This window comes from Hevea brasiliensis, chromosome 4 (genome assembly GCF_030052815.1).
Source record: "Hevea brasiliensis isolate MT/VB/25A 57/8 chromosome 4, ASM3005281v1, whole genome shotgun sequence".
In the NCBI taxonomy this organism is placed as follows: domain Eukaryota; kingdom Viridiplantae; phylum Streptophyta; class Magnoliopsida; order Malpighiales; family Euphorbiaceae; genus Hevea; species Hevea brasiliensis.
In genome coordinates, this window is record NC_079496.1 from 53,102,133 (window position 1) to 53,122,554 (window position 20,422).

At 36.2% G+C, this 20,422-nt stretch overlaps 1 protein-coding gene across 1 annotated transcript; it reads left to right on the forward strand.

Moving 5' to 3' along the window:
* The first annotated feature begins 19,585 nt into the window (after positions 1–19,585).
* On the forward strand, positions 19,586–20,095 carry LOC131179455 (uncharacterized). Its single transcript, XM_058146303.1, has one exon. It carries the CDS (start codon positions 19,586–19,588, stop codon positions 20,093–20,095), a length of 510 nt encoding a protein of 169 aa, XP_058002286.1.
* The last annotated feature ends 327 nt before the right edge of the window (positions 20,096–20,422 follow it).

Here is a 20,422-nt window from a genome sequence, read left to right on the forward strand (position 1 = left end):
TTTATCAATGACTTGATTTTAATTCATTAAGATAAAAAAATTCTAATTTTTTATTTTATTTAATAAAATTAATATTATCAAATTTTAATATATATTTTTAATGTAAAATAGATTTTAAAAAATATTTAACTACTATGTCAAAAATTTAAATAAATTATTATTATAATATAAAATATATATACTAAAAGAGCAGCACTTTCATTGTTTCTAAAAGCAATAAAAATGACATTAAGGTAAAATGTCAATCCATCTCTAATTATGATAAATCTTATGAATGGTTCATTCTATTTACACTTTCTTCTACTTCTACTCCTACTTTTTTTCTTCAACAACTTATGAAATATAGTGTGATCACATAATCTCTTACTTTTATATATTTAAATATAATAAAATTTTAGTTGTTATTTTATGAAAAATAAGGATGAAATTTATTCAGCAACACAAAAATAACTATATTATTGTTGTTATAATAGATATGACTACATTAAGTTCTACTTCTGTTAGCCCAAGGACTAAGCCTAAAGAAATTTCTGACTATACTTATCCCATCTGGTAAGATTCTCAAGACTCTACTAAGTTGGACACCGCAACAACAATAGGAGAACACAAAGCAGCCACATTTGAAGGTCACAGTAGAACATGGTACAAAAATTTTTATGGAGATATTAGTCCAACCAAAATTACACAGAGCAACCAAGCATTGCAATGTGTATAATCTGTCTCTTGAATAAATTCATCAACTCACACTTGAAACATTAGAGAGAGGATACAAAACAAATCATTAATGAGTTGATTGAAAAAAAAAATTAAAATATTTTTTAATTTTAAAAATTAATAATTGAAACTCAACAAAATTCTAAAGAAATAAGTGTTTAATATTTTTTTATATAAAATATATTTATTCTAACTATATTTATATCACCGTAAGAGTTTATATTTATTTTTTAATTAATTTTATATTTAGTGAAAAAAAAGGAAAAAAATTTCTAAAAATTGAACTTAAAATTAACTAAATAATGTATTTATCCAAGATTCAGTAAAAAGAATTAGTAACTCTTATTCAATCAAATTTTTTATTCTCTTCTTTCTAGCCTTGAGATATTAATTCAAGATGATTTTTTTTTTTAATTTTCTTCTTATTATCATTATATATATATATATAGATATAGTTGATCTTGATTTGACATTAAAAGTATATTGATTTTTCATCAATAACCGAATACTTTTATCTGTAAATATTGCATATTTGATTCTGTCTATAAATCTATTTTCTTCCATGTGAATTCTAGTCTCAATAAGAATACTAGTTCTTACTGTTCATATGTTATAATATAAATATATCACACCAATTCGTTATGTATGGATAATAAAATTCCATTAATATAGAGTCAATTCTAATAGACTTATTGGAGAGTCTCATTGATGTGCATCCAGTAAGAATTATATATATATATATATATATATATATATATATATATATATATATATATATATATTGTATTAATCCGCAGTTAGCTATGGGTAACTGTGTTATTATTATATTATACTAAAACATACAATATATTTGCTATTTCTAAGGAGCAAAAAAAATCAATTTTATCTTAACTCTGCCTAAGTAGTTTGCGCTTAGCCGGTCCCAAGCCCGGATAAAGGAGGAGGGTTGCGATAGGTGACAACCAGCGTAAAAATTTCGTCACACCCTATGATATGGATTCAAATGATATAAACGTTGGAGCGTCCTCTACTAACGATGCTCTACATCGGAGCCCAGGTGTAGTGATAAATATGCAAGGGTGTAGGGCGTTCACCGAAAGCGACGCGCCATGCCGGCGCCCGGGTGTGGTGTTAAGTGAGCAAGGGTTCCCACATCATGGACGGGTGTGGGTAAAGAAGTTAGTCCATAGGACAGATAGTAGAACAAATAGTGGAACAGAACACAAGATAGACATAGAAAACAATAGAAGATATCATAGAAGAATACCAATTAGGAAGGAGCAGGATAGGAGGAGGATCAGGGTTGGTACGTGGAATGTTGGATCACTTACAGGAAAATTAATGGAGCTTGTGGATACCTTGAAAAGGAGAAGGGTGAATATTGCTTGCATTCAGGAGACTAAATGGGTAGAAGAGAAAAATAAGGAAGTGGGTAATTCAGGGTGCAAATTGTGATTTACTGGAAAGGAGAGAAACAAGAACGGAGTGGGTATAATCATAGACAGAACATTGAAAGACGCAGTAGTAGCTGTGAAAAGAGTAGGAGATAGAATTATACTAGTAAAGCTAGTACTAGAAGGAGAAACAATAAATATAGTTAGTGCTTATGCCCCACAAATAGGACTAGATAATAAGAGTAAACAAAGGTTTTGGGAAGATATGGATGATTTAATGCAAAGCATACCGAATGAAGAGAATGTTTTCATTGGTGGAGATTTGAATAGACATGTAGGAAGTGATAGACAAGGTTATGAGAATGTTCATGGAGGTTTTGGTTTTGGCAGTCGAAATGAGGAGGGAAAAAGCATCCTGGATTTTGCTATGGCATACGACCTAATACTAGCAAATACCTACTTTATAAAAAGAGAGTCACATTTAGTAACTTTCAAAAGTGGGCAACATAGAAGCCAAATTGACTTCCTCTTAACCAGGAAGACAAATAGAGCTCTATGCAAGGATTGCAAGGTCATTCCAGGAGAGGCTTTAACAAGTCAACATAGGTTGGTGGTCTTGGATGTCAAGTTTAGGAACAATTCAAGTAAGGTCAGAAGAAATAGTGTAGCTCGAACAAAGTGGTGGGAGTTCAAAGGAGTAAAGCAAGTGAAGTTCAAAAATAAGCTTCTCGAGTCTAAAGTATGGAAGCTAGATATGGAGGCTAATGATATGTGGATACAGATGGCATCAAAGATTAGAGAAGTAGCTAGAAAAGTACTTGGAGAGTCTAAAAGACATGGACCACCCTCAAAAGAGAGATGGTGGTGGAATGAGGAAGTACAAAAGGCAGTGAAGTACAAAAGGCAGTGAAGAGAAAAAGGGAATGGTATAAGAAATTACCTAAATGTGATAATAATGAGGCATATGAATAGTACAAGATAGCAAAGAAAGAGGCAAAAAAGGCAGTTAGTCAAGCAAGAGCATAGGCCTTTGAAAAGTTATATGAGAAACTTGGAACTAAAGAAGGGGAGAAAGATATTTATAGATTAGCAAGGAGTAGAGAAAGGAAATGTCAAGATCTCAATCAAGTTAGGTGCATTAAGGATAAAGAAGAAAAAGTGTTGGTGAAAGATGAGGACATTAAAGAAAGATGGAGAAATTATTTTAATGATCTCTTTAATAATAGTCAAAATGGTAATAGCGTGAATATAGATTATAGAACAATAGAAAAGAATGTAAATTATACTAGAAGGATTCGATCTTTAGAAGTAAAGGAAGCACTTAAGAGAATGAAAGTGGGTAAAGCCTGTGGACCCGATGAAATACCAATTGAAGTGTGGAAGTATTTGAGAGATATAGGAGTGGCATGGTTAACTAAATTATTTAATAAGATCCTAAACTCAAAGAAAATGCCTGATGAATGGAGGAAGAGTATTTTAGTACCTATTTTTAAAAATAAGGGAGACATACAGAGTTGCTCAAACTATAGTGGAATTAAACTCATGAGCCATACTATGAAGTTGTGGGAGAGAGTTGTGGAGCATCGACTATGTCATGATACTTCTATCTCTCTCAATCAATTTGGTTTCATGCCCGGTCGTTCAACTATGGAAGCGATCTTTCTCATTAGAAGCTTGATGGAGAAATATAGAGATGTGAAGAAAGATCTATACATGGTTTTTATTGATTTGGAGAAGGCTTATGATAGTGTTTCAAGAGAGGTCTTATGGAATGTGTTAGAACAAAAGAGGGTATCTATTAGGTACATACAAGTATTGAAAAATATGTATGAAGGAGCAACTACTATTGTGCGCATAGTGGGAGGGGACACAAGAGATTTTCCGATCTCAATTGGATTACACTAAGGATCAGCCATAAGCCCTTACCTTTTTACATTAGTTTTAGATGAACTGACGAAACATATACAAGAGAGTATTTCTTGGTGTATGATGTTTGCGGATGATATTGTTCTGATAGATGAGACACGGGAAGGAGTCAATAGAAAGCTAGAACTTTGGAGAAGTACTCTAGAGTCAAAGGGTTTTAAGTTAAGTAGAACGAAGACAGAATACATGCATTGCAAGTTTAGTGAAGGCCAAACTGTTGAGAGGGAAGGAGTTAGTTTGAATGGAGTGGTACTGTTACAAAGTAATCACTTTAAATATCTAGGCTCAGTCCTTCAAGTAGATGGGGGATGTGAGGAGGATGTTAGTCATAGGATTAAAGCCGGATGGTTGAAGTGGAGACGTGCCACGGGAGTTTTATGTGATCGTAAGATTCCTAATAAATTGAAAGGAAAATTTTACCGTACAGCCATACGACCGGCTATGTTATATGGTAGTGAGTGTTGGGCACTGAAAGAGTCGTATGCATCTAAGATAAGAGTTGCAGAGATGAGAATGTTAAGGTGGATGAGTGGCCATACTAGACTAGATAAAGTCCGTAATGAGAGTATTAGAGAAAAGGTAGGAGTGGTGCCAATTGAAGATAAGTTGAGAGAAGAGAGATTGAGGTGGTTTGGTCATGCGAATCGTAGACATACGGAGGCTCCAGTTAGACAAGTAGAGCACATTAGGTTAGAGGATAGAAAGAAAAAAAGGGGTAGACCTAAATTGACTTGGAGGAGAGTAGTACAACATGACTTAGAAGCATTAGACATTTCTGAGGATTTAACTCAAAATCGTTCAGAGTGGAAAAAGAGAATCCATATAGCCCACTCCAAATTTTTGGGATAAAGGCTTAGTTGAGTTGAGTTGAGTTGAGTTACTTTTTTTCCCTCATAAAATCTCCTCGCCAATCCTTCTACAATTTTTTCCCCTTTTTACTGTGCCAATCTTTCTACAATTTTCTTTCAACCCGTTCTATACTCTTCTTCCTTCATTATTATTGAAAATGGAGCCTTCTTCTACCTTTTATTAGAAAGAAAGTGCTGGGAAAAAAGAAAAAAAGTGTTAGGGAAAAAGAGAAAGAAATAATTCTTTAAGCTCTCTTTCATCATCATAGCTCCGATTAAGGTATTTTTCCTCACTTTTTTTCTTAGCTTTCTTTATTTATCATTAAGTAAATTAATAGCCCATTATTTATATTTTAATTTATCTCTCATTTAAATTTTTTTTAGAGAGATATTTTTTATTTTTTAGTATCAAAATATAGATTTCAAATGTTTCTTAAAATGATTGAATGGAGGGAAAAAATACTGGGTGAATTTGTTCTAAAGTTGTTTTATTGGTTTATGAAAAGCTCATGTCTTTTTCAATTTGGTTATTAATGTCAAGATGATTTTGAAACCTAAGATTGATATTGATTATTGAGGAAGAATTTGTTCATGGAGGAATTCACATGGCATTTCTTGGTTGTTTAAATATCTCTTAATTAGTTTTGCCTTTCTTTAGCATGGGGATTTACTGTGGAATCATTTTAATGTCCAAATTGAGATTGAGATTCTTATAATATGTGTTTGATGAGATTATATCTAATTTTTTTTTCCTCCTATGAGGTAGAAGGGATAAGTTATTTAGAAATGTTGATATTTTTGAGCTTCAATGATTATTTAATATAAATTTATTTTAGGGATGAGCTCAATTTCATTTTATAAGATAATTTATGAATTTTCTTTTTACAACAAATAATTTGAAAATATTAATTATTATGGTTATTATTATATCAAGAGAAGTAAAATATAGGAAATAGAAATAATACATATTTGAGGGCATATTAGTTAACATATAAAAATACAAGAAGATATTAATGTTAACATATAACATTAGGTATGATTATGAAGTAAGTAATTTTATTTATAAACAAAAGGAAGAATAAAATAAAATTTAAAAAATAGGGAAAATTTTGAATTTTAATATGGAAAGTTTTGAACCAACAAAAAGGAGGACTCATGAATCCAATTCCTTTCAATGTCCCACAAGTTAGTCTTTGTCAAAAGCCCAACTTTTTATTATTATTATTATTATTATTAGAAAGAAAAAAAAAGTTCATTAGCTATGGGGTTTGGGTCATTAAGCTCAATATTCAATCCATGCTTTTTTTAAACATTATTTTTATTTTTTTAATGTGAAATGTTTTAGTAATATCTCATGCTTATTGTATAAACAACTTCAAGCAAATTTTAATATTGATATATTTTTAATTTTATAGTTTAAAACTGTTTGAATTAAACTATATCTAAAAAATAATTTTAAAATATTAACCAAACATTATTAAAAATTAATTTAAAATTATATTTAATATATTTTAAGTAATGATTTCTAAAATTATTAAACAATCTGTTAAAATTATTTTTTAAATAATTATATATATATATATATATATATATATATATATATATATTAATTTCTCAATCTCAATTTGATAAAAGATTTTGAAATTATGATTAGAATTAATGAAAAAACACTTTATTAAATAATAAATTTTTTAAAGATAAATAATATAAATGCTTCTTATCTATAATATTTGCTTGATTACAAGCTAAATATATAAAGCATGTTAAATGGATTTTTTTTAATATCATATTATCAAATATATTTTTTGATTTATAGATAATATGGATAGTGAATTTACATCATTTCACAATTTTGCTTACAATTATATAATAAAAAAAATTAACCTTTTTTTTTAATTATAAAAATTATATTGATTTTTCTTTATATTCACAAGAATTATTTTTTATCTTACTTTTTCAACTAACCAATTTTTTCTTTTGTTATTTTTATGTTTCAGATGCTGGCGCGACATCCATTGACAAAAAATATTGTCACTGAATTTTTTTTTATATCATATTGTCAAATATAGTTGTTGATTTATAGATAATATGGATAATGAATTTACATCATTTTACAAATTTGCTTACAATTACATAATAAAAAAAAATAACCTTCTTTTTCGAAATTATAAAAATTATATTGATTTTTCTTCATATTCACAAGGATTCTTTTTTTTTTTTTAAGTAATAAATATTTCCTTTTGTTATTTTTATATTTTAAATGCTAACTCGATATCCATTGACAAAGCATATTAAAATTTTCAGGTGTATAACACATTCAATTTGTGTAAATTTTGTATTTTCATTTTTTTTCAACACCAAATTTTTCTCCAAATTTTGATAAATAAGTTCATTATATATTGACAATTATTTCTGTTTATTCTATGCGATCTAATATAGGATTCTGGTAAAGATAGTATGTTCGTCAATAAACATTTAGCAAATCTTTTTGCAACACAACAACAGGTTGGTAGCATTTTTAAATTTGAATATTCCAATTTATATTTAGTAAAAGTATTAGTTGATTAGCATAAATATCTTAATTTTCTTTATGTTGTCTACGTGTTTTTTGAATTTGGAAAATTATAAAATGACAATGATTGTGATGACTTATTCATTGGTGCACATTTTTCTTTCCCCTATTCTTTTTTATATTTTAATTTATTTTAAATATTGTGATAAATAATTTATAATTCTATATGAAATACAGCTACAATAGCTGGAAGGAAGAACCTACAATATATTTTATTATTGCTACATCAATGAAACAAAAAGTTATTAATGATAACGTATAGTCTGGGAAGTCTAAAAGGTATGCAACCTTCTTTGATTTACAAATAACCATCACCTGCTTCTTCAAGGATCTTCAAGCATCTCTCAATCACAAACTGAAAGTTTGCCCATTGAATCAAATCCTTTTGGAGTTCTAGCTAATAACGAAGAATATATTTATTTTAGAGATAGGTCATCTGTTTGTACACATTGTGGTGCTTTATACTGGAAAGAGGAATGTGTTTAAAAATTATCTAAGCAAAAGTATACCTTATGTTATCAAAATAGAAAAATATCATTACCCTTGCCTAGGGAGACACCACATTATCTTGATGTGTCACAAAGGTTTTGCAGTCGCCAAACGATTCTCAACAAAGTGAAAAAAGTGAGCAGTCGCCACTTTAATTTTAAGGAAAATTAAAGAAAACTATTTGTAAAAAAATTTTACAAAAACCACTTCGAAAACAAAGATTCTAGGTTCAGGGTCCATGCACGGGTGGGGAAGGTGTTAGGCACCCCACCTTGTCCCTCAAATGAGATAAGTAGATTTAACGATGTGCTCTTCATAATTTAAGATCAATAATTTTTGGGTTTAGAATTACGATGTTGGTCCCTGTTATTGATCAAAGGAACTTGGGTTTCTCATCTTGGGTTTCCCAGGAACACAAGTATATGGAATGACCCTATAGTGAATTGATGTTGTATTTATTTAATTAGTTATGTATTTGTTAAATTCCTCTCTCCTTGAATTAGGACTCTAATTTCAAAGAGGTGTTATTTGGTCTCTAAAGACTCATAATGAGTAAGGAGGACTCTCAGCTTACATATTATATATCTCATCATCGGCATTCAGATAACTAAGGGTGTGGTGTATGTAATGGGTATACAAGAAATGATATGGGTATAGATTTTCATTCCTTTTAATTAGGACTCTAATTTAAAAGGGTTGTCTTAATGAAAACCTAGAGAATTCTCTTCATTAATGAGGACTATCAGTTAATGAACGAAGGTCTCATTATCGGTATAATTATCCATAAAATCTTTACCTATATCATTTCTTATTAACTTGTTTGATATTTCTTAATAATGGTATTTCATTTGACTAAACCAAACTGAAGGGAGGAGTCTCCCCTTAGCAATATAAGTATGAGGACCTTGAGAAAGACTCTCCATCAGGTCTCACTATAAGGTTCGTGGTTCTAGGAAGGACCCTCCCACGAACCAATTATCAGAACATGTAATTTTTTAATAAAAATGTCGAGGCTACCAAGGAAAGGATTATTTCTCGATCTCCCCAATTTTATACAAAAACAGTTTTATTAGAAGTGTAACTATGGGAATTGTAGACACTATATTTTGGCCGACCTTCGAAGGCAAGGTTCTTTTAAAATCGAAACTTTATTATCCGTTCTTGACAGATGTCCCGATCACAAGTAGCTTTTCCAAACTCACCAATGGCTCGTCTCTGGAACAAATCGATCTCACACTCAAGTTAGATTGCTTTTCGATCCCTTGGTCTTTATCAGATGAGTTCGAGTCAATATTGGATCTTCGGACCATCCAATCTTGCCTGCTATTGTTCTCCGATCTCTCTATGTACAAATATCACAAAATTCCATTTGACTAATGTTGTGATCGGGTTTCTTGCTCGAATTGCCCAGATATTCTTCAAAATGAAGTTAAGGTTTTTATCCAGTCTAATAATGGTTCTGACCTTAAAAGTTCAAGTCAGTGTCAAATCTTTACAATTCTAATATTCTAAAGTTCCGTTCGATATTTGATCATGGCTCCGTCTGATCTCATGTTCGCGTGTAACATTTTTCCAATCTCTTGGAGTAATTTGATATCTTTTGATTAATAGTCGCTCTCAGGTTTAATGTTCAACTGTATTCAATTAATTAAGTACTCAGACAATTTGGTTTGGATGCTTTCCGATCTCATCAAGGAATTGAACACAAAAGACTTCAATTCACTTTAAAAACAAAAAATATATACAAGTCAATTAGCAAGGGACTCTTCTTTGCCCTGCTCCCTAGTTACATTCCCCTCTCTGTCCTCACCCTCGTGCTCCTCATCGCTGTCCTCTTCGGCTGCTGGGATGAGCTTATCCATCCAGGAAAAGTCATCCTCAGGATAACGCTTCTTTAGTTTGGACAGGAGGTCGTTATGGGCGTTTACATATGCCCCAGCCTCTTTTGTAGTGCTCTCCTCCTCCTTTGCTTGGAGCTCCTCCTACTTTGCCCGAAGTTCCTCAGAAAAATGAGCGAGATCGGTAGATCGACCAGTCTGAGAGACTTCAAGTTCTCGCTCCACTTTAGTTATCCTCTCTTCGTAATACTTCACCCGATCTTCCAGTTTGACGATGTAATCATTGGTAGTAGAGAGCTGAGCCTTTGCAGTTGATGCATCTTAGACCACCTTAAGAATCTTCGTCCTTAAGACATGGGCTTTTTCTCTGATCACGTGTTGGTTTGCAATAGCCTCCAAGCCCAAACTCATTGTCTGAGTTAGAATATCATCAATACTTTCCTCAGGCAACCGGTTTCGATCTTCTTGGAAGCAGATGGAAGTGCCCATGAACTTAGCTAGACCAGGATTCCCTCGGGTAGAGTAGTTTCTTTCCATCGATTCGATAAAAAGTTGAGCTCCTCGGGAGAGCGTTCTAACCGTAGGGCCAGAAGACTCCCTTTCTACATTAGAAGAGATCAGAGGGGGTGGACATTCAATCTACTGAGGTGGAGAGATGATGACACTATTTCAGAGGTTGGCTGCTCCTAAGGTCAAGGAAGGGAGCTCGAAACTTCTACCAAGTCTCGTCGAGGTGTCTGAACAGCGGTGGCAGTGGCCTTTTTCATCACTCATACCTTTCGAGAGACCTCCCTCTTTCGCTTGTGGCTCTCTTTGGAAGCATCACCACTCGCCATACCTGTATAAAGAAGAAGTCAGTGAGTTCGCTAAGATTGAGAGACTAGAGATCTGGATTGTACCGATAGCAGGATCGAGGTCAGAAAGCTGAAGCTCGTAATCTTCATGGGAGATCAGCCGCATCATCCATCATTTCAGTTCGGCCATGACTGCATCTAAGCATGAATATTTATGGGTAGCTGCCTGAGTTTTTAGTTCTTTCACCATGGCATCTTCGTCTTTATTTTAAAGTAAGCTTCTTAGGGACTTGGGGGACCAAATAATTCCAATTACGTGGGATCCCCTCAAAGCCATTTCGATCCTTGCTCCTAAGGATGAAAAATCGATCCTTTTAGTTCTTCAGCAAAGAAGGGAGATCGATGAAAAGCCCGCAGTTCGACTTTGCCTGAAAGAACCAAAATTCATCATCCTTTCTTCGGGCAAGACTATGCAGCTCGGCAAAGACCCAAACCATGGGCTCCAGTCTCTTGGCTCGGCAAAGACCTCTGAAGGCTACTAAAGTCCGCCAGGAGTTCGGATGCACTTGAGCTACTGAGACATGGTGGAATTTTAGGACGGCTTTGTAAAATCCATCCAAGGGAAAACGGAGCCCAAACTTCAGCTACTCCTCATACATTATGATGAGATCACCTTCTTTAAAGAAGTGATCGACCCAAAGATCGCCATGGCATCTGATAAGTTCAAAAGAGTTGATCCGCAAATTGTATTCTTGACTTATGGATTGGAGATCAGTTTCTCTAAGGACTGATGGTAGTTCATCAACTGGCAGGTTCTCCTTTCTCGAAGACATTCCTTGCTTCGGTCTGGTAGCTAGACCAGTAAATGGAATGATGGCTGTGTTGGATCGTCCGCTTGGTCTAATCACGTCGCCTTCTTCTGAGGTCCACGAAATATGGATGAAAGGCGGGCTCACAGCTCTCTGACCCTTGGTACCACCCATTTTCACAAAATAAAAAGGAAAATTAATAGAGAAAATATCAAAACCCTTGCAATAGCTTGGCGACTCCACTGGGGATTTATCACCTTAACCCTAGTTTAGAGGTCCAAAAGCAGATTTAATTTTATGTTCATGTAAAACCGTAATTAAGGGGCTTAACTTACAAAAGTCAAAAGTCTTAATATATTGATTATTGTTATTCTCTCTAACCATTTTGCTTATTTTGATTATCTTATTTATTACAGCAATCTTCGTCTAAAACTCCCCCCATATAGGGAAGAGGTAAATATGTCCCTTTACATAATGATTACTTACACGATGTCCTCACACACTTCAGCCCTATACCTGGGCTTTCTTACCCTTTTAGGGAATAGGAGGGAGTCATGTAGCGGTACCCATGGGTTTTACCCCATTAGTATCCGTGAAGGCTTCTGCTCAGATTGAAACTTGTTCCATCTACTGTGATACCCGTGGAATTCTCCCGTTAGTATTATGGTGGTGGAATGAGGCCTTGCTGTATACAGTAGGGACAATTTGGAACCTTTGAGCTTTTAGAACTCAACCTAAACTATCACATTAGCTGAAAGCCATAGCAAACTACCTCGTAAGATAGAACTATCCAATTAGATAGTACTTACCCGGTATTAGGACTCTCCCTATTCGTAGGACAAAAGAGACATAATTACTCTTACTCCACTCCCTCGTTTACTTTTTAATTTTCTTATGTAATTTAAAGATAATTTTGAATTATGTTGATAAGATAATCTGTACACCTTCCTACCTTGATAGGTGTAAAGATATCATCACCTTAATTCAAAATTACCTAAGTTTATTTTGCTGACCTACTCTCTATAGGTATTGTAAACTGGAGTCTATAAAGGATAAACAGAAACTTTAAAATGGCATCCTCGAGTCAGTCAACTGAAGGAGTTTCAAGGCAGGAACAAAATGCTAGACAATGATTTAAACTAATTCATTGTTCAAAGTCCCTACAGATTGATGACATAGGGGCAGACATTGGCTCATTACCTCTATTGGATCCAAGTAAGGTTGAGGTTAAAATGACTGGTCTTAAGGATTTATCCAGCAGTTGGAAATCACTTCCCGATCATGTCAAAGTAAAGTTTGAGAAAAACTATGGGAGGATTGCAACTTTGATACGGGTCAGAGTACAAGTTCCTGCATTAAAAGCCATGCTATCAACTTGGAATCCCAGGTATATGGTGTTCTCCTTCAACGATATTGATACAATTCCCACTATAGAGAAATATCAGGCACTGCTAGAAATCCCTTATGTGGCGCAGAATCGGATTTATATACACCTCGAGCATAGGCAGACCTGGAAACGGTTCTTGCATATACTTGGAATCTCTGCAAAGGAAGAAAAGGCAAAGGAAACCGTCAAGGGAAGCACACATGGGTGGTATTGGACTTACATCAAAAAGCATTTGGATATGCATATTCAGAGCAACCAATGGAAACAGGCTTCATTGGCACTAGCTTTGGGAATTTACAGCCTGATCTTGTTTCCTGAGCCTTTGGGAGTTATAACTTACAGCGTCACGGAGTTGTTTTGGGTGGTAGAGAAGCAAAATGTCAATCCAATACCTGCCATCCTAGCGGAGACATTTTTTACTCTAATGTATTGCTGACGATAGGGTAAAGGAATCATCAATTGTTGTTCCCAATTACTACATCTTTGGATCCTCAACCACATCTGTCCTTTGGAAACTAAGGGATTAACTTGGTATCCCGACCAGCCTCTCATCGAAAAGATGGCTAAATTGGCAATAAGTTCAAAGAATGAACTACAATGGCAAGAGCAGATTCTAAGCTTCAACAGTCACAACTATTGCTAGAGGAAGTTATGGACTATGGGCCAGCCCATTTTGTTCAATATAGGGGATAATCACTTGGTACTTTTGATAGGACTGACCGGGTGCACAAGTTACATCCCAGCTTTGGTAATGAGGCAATTTGATTCAACCCAGTTCACGCCCAATGTTGAAGGGTTTCATCAAGCTCATTTCTATCATGAACCCAGCAGAGAGGCAGAACTGAAAGCATTTTGCAAATCCTAGGAAAAGGTCACCATGATTGAACAGTCACCTAAAGAGCCAAGCACCATAAAAGATTATCTCAGATGGAGAACAAGCAGAGACCAGGGATATCAAGTTTCCGAACTAGCAGAGCCTAAGGGAAGCACCCCTCATCGAGAAGTTCTTTCAGAAAAAGTTAGTGCCAAGTTGGTCAGCTCTCTACAGAATTCGAGCGCTGAGAACCAGCAATTGTAAGAACGTATAAGGCAGTTGGAAGACCAATAGCAACTCCTGAAAAATGAGGTAAAAAGGCTCAGGGAAGAAGTAATAGCAGGAAAAGTAGAATTTGAGGGACAGGAAATACAGTGGGAGAAAGAAAAGACCTCACTTCAAAGTGCAGTGAGAGAGGCAGGAGTCCAGATGGCAAATTACAGGAGAAACTGGAATATCAGGAAATACTTATGGAAGAATATAAACAGGAAAGCAAAAAGAAGAAGCTTGAATTGAAGGAGCAGGCACAACTTATTAATGACATTTTGAAAGAATGTGCCAAAGAAAGGAAAGAAAAAGAAAGGCAAGCAACCCTTCATCAAGAGCTGAGAGAAAATGTTAACCAGTTAAAAAGAATGATAGCACAAGAGAAACAAGAACTACTGCCAGAATCTGAGTACACCTTGAAGACATTCAATCCTACTAGATAAGAAGAAAGACTCTATGAGTGCCTCAAAAGATGTCATTGTATTTTAAAGAGTCTTCCTGAACCTAAGCAATAGCAAAAAATGCTATGTATGAACATATTGTTAATGAATTGTTTGAACCATGTTTAGCAAAATATGAATGAATAGTGTAACTCCCGTGGAAACTATCCTCGTTAGGGTTATATGGAAAGACGAATGAGTCATATAGACAAGTATCATAGACATGCATACGATCCCGTCATTCACTGTTGGACTATCGAGTGATGCCATGATAAAGTTGACACAATTCGCCTTCTGCAGACTCCATTTTGGCAATCATCTGCCACTGTATCCTTTGTCTAGTTAGGATCTTTAACTCTAACAAAATTTAAAACTAATAAAAAACTTTCCACAGGAAATGAACATTGCTTCAAACAAAGCAAACCCGATCGAGTAAGTAGTTTAACCAAAAAGAGTGTACTTAACAAGGTCCCGAGCAAAGAAGATAATGGAAGATCAAGAACAAGTGCAGAACCTATAAGAACAAGTTTCGAAATTGAGAGACCAAGTCTCAGAGTTGATGAAACTAATGAGGGAGATGTTCCAGAGTAAAGAAACCATTCGACCTACACCAGAATCAAATCTACTAGTAATTCCCCCACTCACAACGATGGTTGATTCCCATCAAGCTTCAACCTCTTTTACTTTTCAAGCCCCTATTCCTGATCCGACAATCACTGTCAGTCCAACATTCCCAAATAATACTTACCCATTTCTTATCATCCGACTGTCTCAAACGCCGAATTTCACCCTTCCATACCAATCCCTTCAGTTTACCCTGTAATTAATTTCCCAACCAGAGGCATGGCTTATGTAGCAGGGGGTGAAAATAAGGAAAAAGAAAATGAGAATTTGTCTGCTCTAGAGGAAAGACTAAGAGCTATAGAAGGTCTGAACATGTATGGCTCAGTTGATGTATCTTCACTGAGATTAGTATCGGATGTAGTGGTACCACCTAAGTTTAAAGTCTCAGACTTTGACAAATATACTAGAAATTTAGATCCTCGCATCCATTTGGCCACTTACATAGCCAAAATGTTCAGCCTCATGAAAGATGACAGACTTCTAGTCCATTTCTTTCATGAAAGCCTCTTCGGGGCAGCTTTACAATGGTGCATACAGCTGGATAGGAGAAAACTACTCTCTTGGAAAGATTTGGCTGATGCTTTGCTCAAGCAGTACAAATTCATTTACGATGTTGCCTCGACACGAAGAGACCTTCAAAATCTACTGCAGAAGGAGAAGGAGAGCTTTAAGGAATATGCACAGAGATGGAGTGAGAAGGCAATTGAGGTATATCCTCCAATTACTGATAATGAGCTTTACTCTCTATTCATCGAAACCCTGAAGGCCCCATATTTCAATTTAATGATCGGAAATACGTCCAATAGCTTTTCCGACATTATCCAGGCTGGCGAAAGAATTGAAGCTAACCTCAGGTTAGAAAGGTTACAGGAATTGACTGGAGAAAACCCTGCAAAGAAAACTGCTAGTTTCAGGAAAAAGAAGAAAGGTGATGTACACTCTATCACCAGACAAGCTCAACCACCACTCCCTCAAAATAACTTTCGACCATACCCTCCAATTCAGGGTCCAATAATAGCAAATGTTCTGCCCCCTTTTTCAAATTATCCTCACCCTCGCCCACAATATCCACCTCAAGCTGCTTACCACCCCAAACCTCCTGCTCAACCTATTCAGTTAAGACTACCTGCTCCTCAAACCAACCCAAGACCACCAAGGAATCTTGATCTGCCTCTCCCCTTTTCGCTCAGTGAAATTTACCGATACCTATTGGGTATAAATCAGATAGTGCCCATCCCCCTTGACCTGGTTTAGCCACCATATCCTACGTGGTATGATGCTAATGCCCGATGCAAATATCATGGTGGGGCAGTGGGGCATTCAAGCGATACTTGTGGAGCTCTTCTGGAAAGAGTACAGGCCTTGATTAGAAACGAATGGTTAAAAATTGAGGGAAATGGCTCTCTTCCCAACGTCACTTCAAACCCATTACCTAATCATGGTACAGGCAATGGTGTGAATGTGATATAACCTTGGGATGAAAGATCAATGTTGGAGGTAAATCGGCTAATTCTGCATTTCAAGGAGATTTTTGTAATTACGGTAAGAGAGGGATATCTATGCCCACAGGGATTTGGGTCGGGAAGTAATCAGCATAATTCAAGATGCCCCTACCACGCAGGAGCGACCGATCATGAGTTGCACAATTGTGATGAATTTAGGCAGGAAGTTCGGAGAATGCTATCACTCAAAATTTTGAGATATCAGCGGAGGTCGAGGATAAAGGATGAAGTGAACACAGCCAGGTTTGGCCGAGATGCCTCTAACCCCAATCCAAGAATAGTCTTTTCTGCTCCTAACACACCAACACCACTAGTACCACCAATAACGATCATCCGAACCCCACCTCAACTCCCAGTCACTAATACCCATACAATGCCTTGGAATTACAATCTCCAAGTGTTTACTCAGAATGCATCCAGTAGCACTTCAATTCCTACCCTCAACCATACCTACACTCAACCCATCACCTCTCCTAAGCCATGCTTCACCCCACATGAGCATTTCAAGATGACCTATACAGGACCCTCTAACAATATTACTTCCCAACCAAACCTAAAACCTGTCACAACTAGTAACTCGCTCCCACAAGATCAAGAAGTAGAATTTATAACCAGGAGTGGGAGATGTTACGAAAATGATGAAGCAGAAAAGAAGAAGGGGAAAGTAAAAATGGGAGAGCCACAAGAAAATATGGAGGAAGGGGCTGTAAGGGTTGAGAAAGGGGAACCTAGTGAAAAGAAAGAAGAAGAGGAACTGCTATTACAGATCATGAAACAAAGTGAATATGACATCATCGAGCAATTAGGAAAGACACCCGCTCGAATTTCCTTACTGTAATTGATTTTAAGCTCGGAAGTGCATCACCATGCCTTGCAAAAGTTCTGGACCAGACCTTTGTGACCCCCGATATCACACCGGGGCAATCTGAGAAAATAGTTGGGCAAATTCAGGCATCCAATTTTGTCACTTTCTCGGAAGATGAAGTAGACTCGGCTGGCTTGAAGCTTACCAAAGCTCTACATGTGACAGTCAAGTGTAAGGGATGCATAGTCACTAAAGTTCTGATTGATAATGGATTTGCCCTCAATGTCTTGCCTAATGCCACCTTGGCAAAACTACCTGTTGATCCATCAGCCATGCTCCAAAGTGCCATGGTAGTAAGAGCCTTTGATGGTACAAAGAGAAAGGTACTAGGGGACATTGATTTGCCACTTCAGATCGGGGCATGCACTTTTAACATTACGTTCCAAGTAATGGATATTGAGCCAGCATACACCATGTTGTTGGGGAGACCCTGGATCCATTCGATAAATGCGATACCTTCAACTTTGCATTAGAGGATCAAATACATCATGAGCGGCAAAATCATCATAGTAAGAGGGGAGGAAGCCATGCTAGTCACTAAGCCTCAATCGGTTCCTTATGTGGAAATAACCAAAAGATCCTTGGAAAGTTCTTTCCAAGCACTGGAGTTATAAGGAACTACTCCGAAGGATGAAGGAGCTGTGACAATGGTTGCAAAGGTGATGTTGAAGAGTGGCTATGAAAAAGGCAAGGGATTAGGCAGCGCATTACAGGGGATTATCGAACTTGTACCGACTATTCAGAAGATCAGTCGCCTTGGCTTGGGTTATGAAGAAGATGCTTTAGTGGATAGAAGATTCTGGATGAGGAATATGCTAAGGGCTCAAATGTTTGACAGAACATTCGGGAAAGTGAAAGTTGTCCTGAAAATCAAAAATGTTTTCACTAAACCAATCATCGAGAATCTAGAAGAAAGTGAATAGTCTCCTTTATAACCATCCATCAATGTCATACAGCTAGACTCCATGTCCGAGGCACTGATTTCACCAAACGCTGAAGGACAAAAGCTTGATAATTGGGAAGCAGAAGATATCCCTGTGCTTAATCTCGAGTAAACTACATTTTGTTATCAACACTTGATCATTCTGTCTATGGTGACAAGTGTAATGCTGTAAATGGACCCTTTTTTTTATGATAGAAGTATTAATAAATTAATAGCGCATTTTGTGTCCAATTCTCTTTTCCTTTCGCCATTAAAATCCATTTTTTTAATATACTCCACTTTCATTTCTCCAAAACCATTGACCAATCCAGACTTAATAATTCAATTGACTCTGAAACTCCATATGTTAACTTTGAAACTCCCATAACTGCCATTGGTTCGAGTGATTCCGAAGAAGAGTCTGTAGAAGAATAGGGCGAAAGAGATAAACCTTCCCTGGTGCCTTGTGGGGATAAAATGCACACCATAAATCTAGGGACTGTGGAAATGAAGAGGGAACTTAAGGTCGTGAATAACGGAGAATTATAGAGTATGGTCAGTTTGCTCAAGGAATTCATTGATGTATTCTTGTGGAGCTATGATGACATGAGAGGATTGGATCCTCAGATAGTAATGCATAAAATCCCTATGATTCTGAGGCGATTTGATAAAATAGAAGTTGAGAAGAATGAACCTCGACACGCTGCTCAAAGTTAGGGATGAAGTCAAAAAGTAGTATGATGTAGATTCCTAGAAGTGGTGAAATACCCTTAGTGGATAGCTAATGTTGTCCCTATAATGAAGAAGGATGGAACAGTAAGGGCATGTGTTGATTACAGGGATCTCAATAAGGCAAGCTTGAAGGATGATTTTCCTCTCCCACACATAGATGTGCTGATAGAAAATGCTGTAGGGCTGGGAAGATGTTCATGTATCGACGGGGCATCGGGGTATAACCAAATCCCCATGGATGAGGAGGACAAAGACAAAACTGCTTTTATCACCTAGTGGGGGGTATTTTGCTATCTAGTGATGCCCTTTGGATTAAAGAATGCCGGAGCTACCTACCAACGCGCCATGATCACATTATTCCATGACATGATGCACAAAGAAGTAGAAGTGTAAGTGGATGATATGATCATCAAATCCAGAGGGGCAGAAAGTCATGTACAGGTGTTGAGAAAGGTGTTCGAAAGTCCCAGGAAGTATCAACTGAAGCTGAACCCGACTAAGTGTGTGTTTGGCGCCAGTGCAGTAAGCTATTGGGATTCATAATAGCGAGAAGGGAATAGAAGTAGATCCGGACAAAGTTCGAGCCATTCAAGAAATGCCATCCCCAAAGACAAAAGGAGGTGCATAGTTTCTGGAAAAGCGAATCGAATGGACCCAATCAAGTATGTATTTGAAAGCTTTGTTCATGCCAAAGAGGATAGCAAAATGGCAGTCATACTTTCTACATATGACATTGTCTACATGACTAGAAAGGCAGTGAAAGGAAAAGTGATTACTGATCTCCTAGCAGAAAACCCGATGCAGCATTATGAAGCCTTGGATTTCGAATTCCCTGATGAGTATATTAATGAAGTCAGCAGTGATAACAAAGAACCGAATGACGTATGGGAAATGTATCTCGATGGAGCAGTCAATTTGTCAGGTAATGGGATTGCAGTAGTTTTGATGTCCCCAAATGGAAAATACTTCCCAATAGCTATCAAGCTAAGGTTCAACTGCACCAACAATGTTGCAGAATATGAAGCCTGTGTGATAGGTTTACAAGCTGCCATCAAAATGAAGATCAAGAAATTAAAGGTGTATGGAGATCCGACCTTGATCATTTACCAAGTTAAAGGGGAATGGCAAACTAAAGACCCAAAACTAGTCCCGTATTAAAAGTGTCTCCTAGAATTGATTAAGAAATTCGAAGAGATTTCCGTCACTTACCTCAACCATGAAAAGAACCAATTTTCTAATGCCTTAGCCACTCTAGCTATCATGACTCAGATGGAAGAAGGACAGACGACACAGGTGTTACAAATTAAAGCAAAGAGTGAGTCGGCGTACTGCTTCATGCTCGAAGAAGAAATAAATGGTAAACCCTGGTATCATGACATCCAGGTCTATATCAAAACCAGGGAATACCCTCTCGGGGCAAGCAAAAATGAAAGAAGAATGATAAGAAGATTAGCACTAGGATACTTCCCCAGTGATGAAATTTTG

Coding starts and splice junctions, on each gene's coding strand:
- LOC131179455 (XM_058146303.1), top strand. CDS start 19,586: ATGGACCCAATCAAGTATGTATTTGAAAGCTTTGTTCATGCCAAAGAG.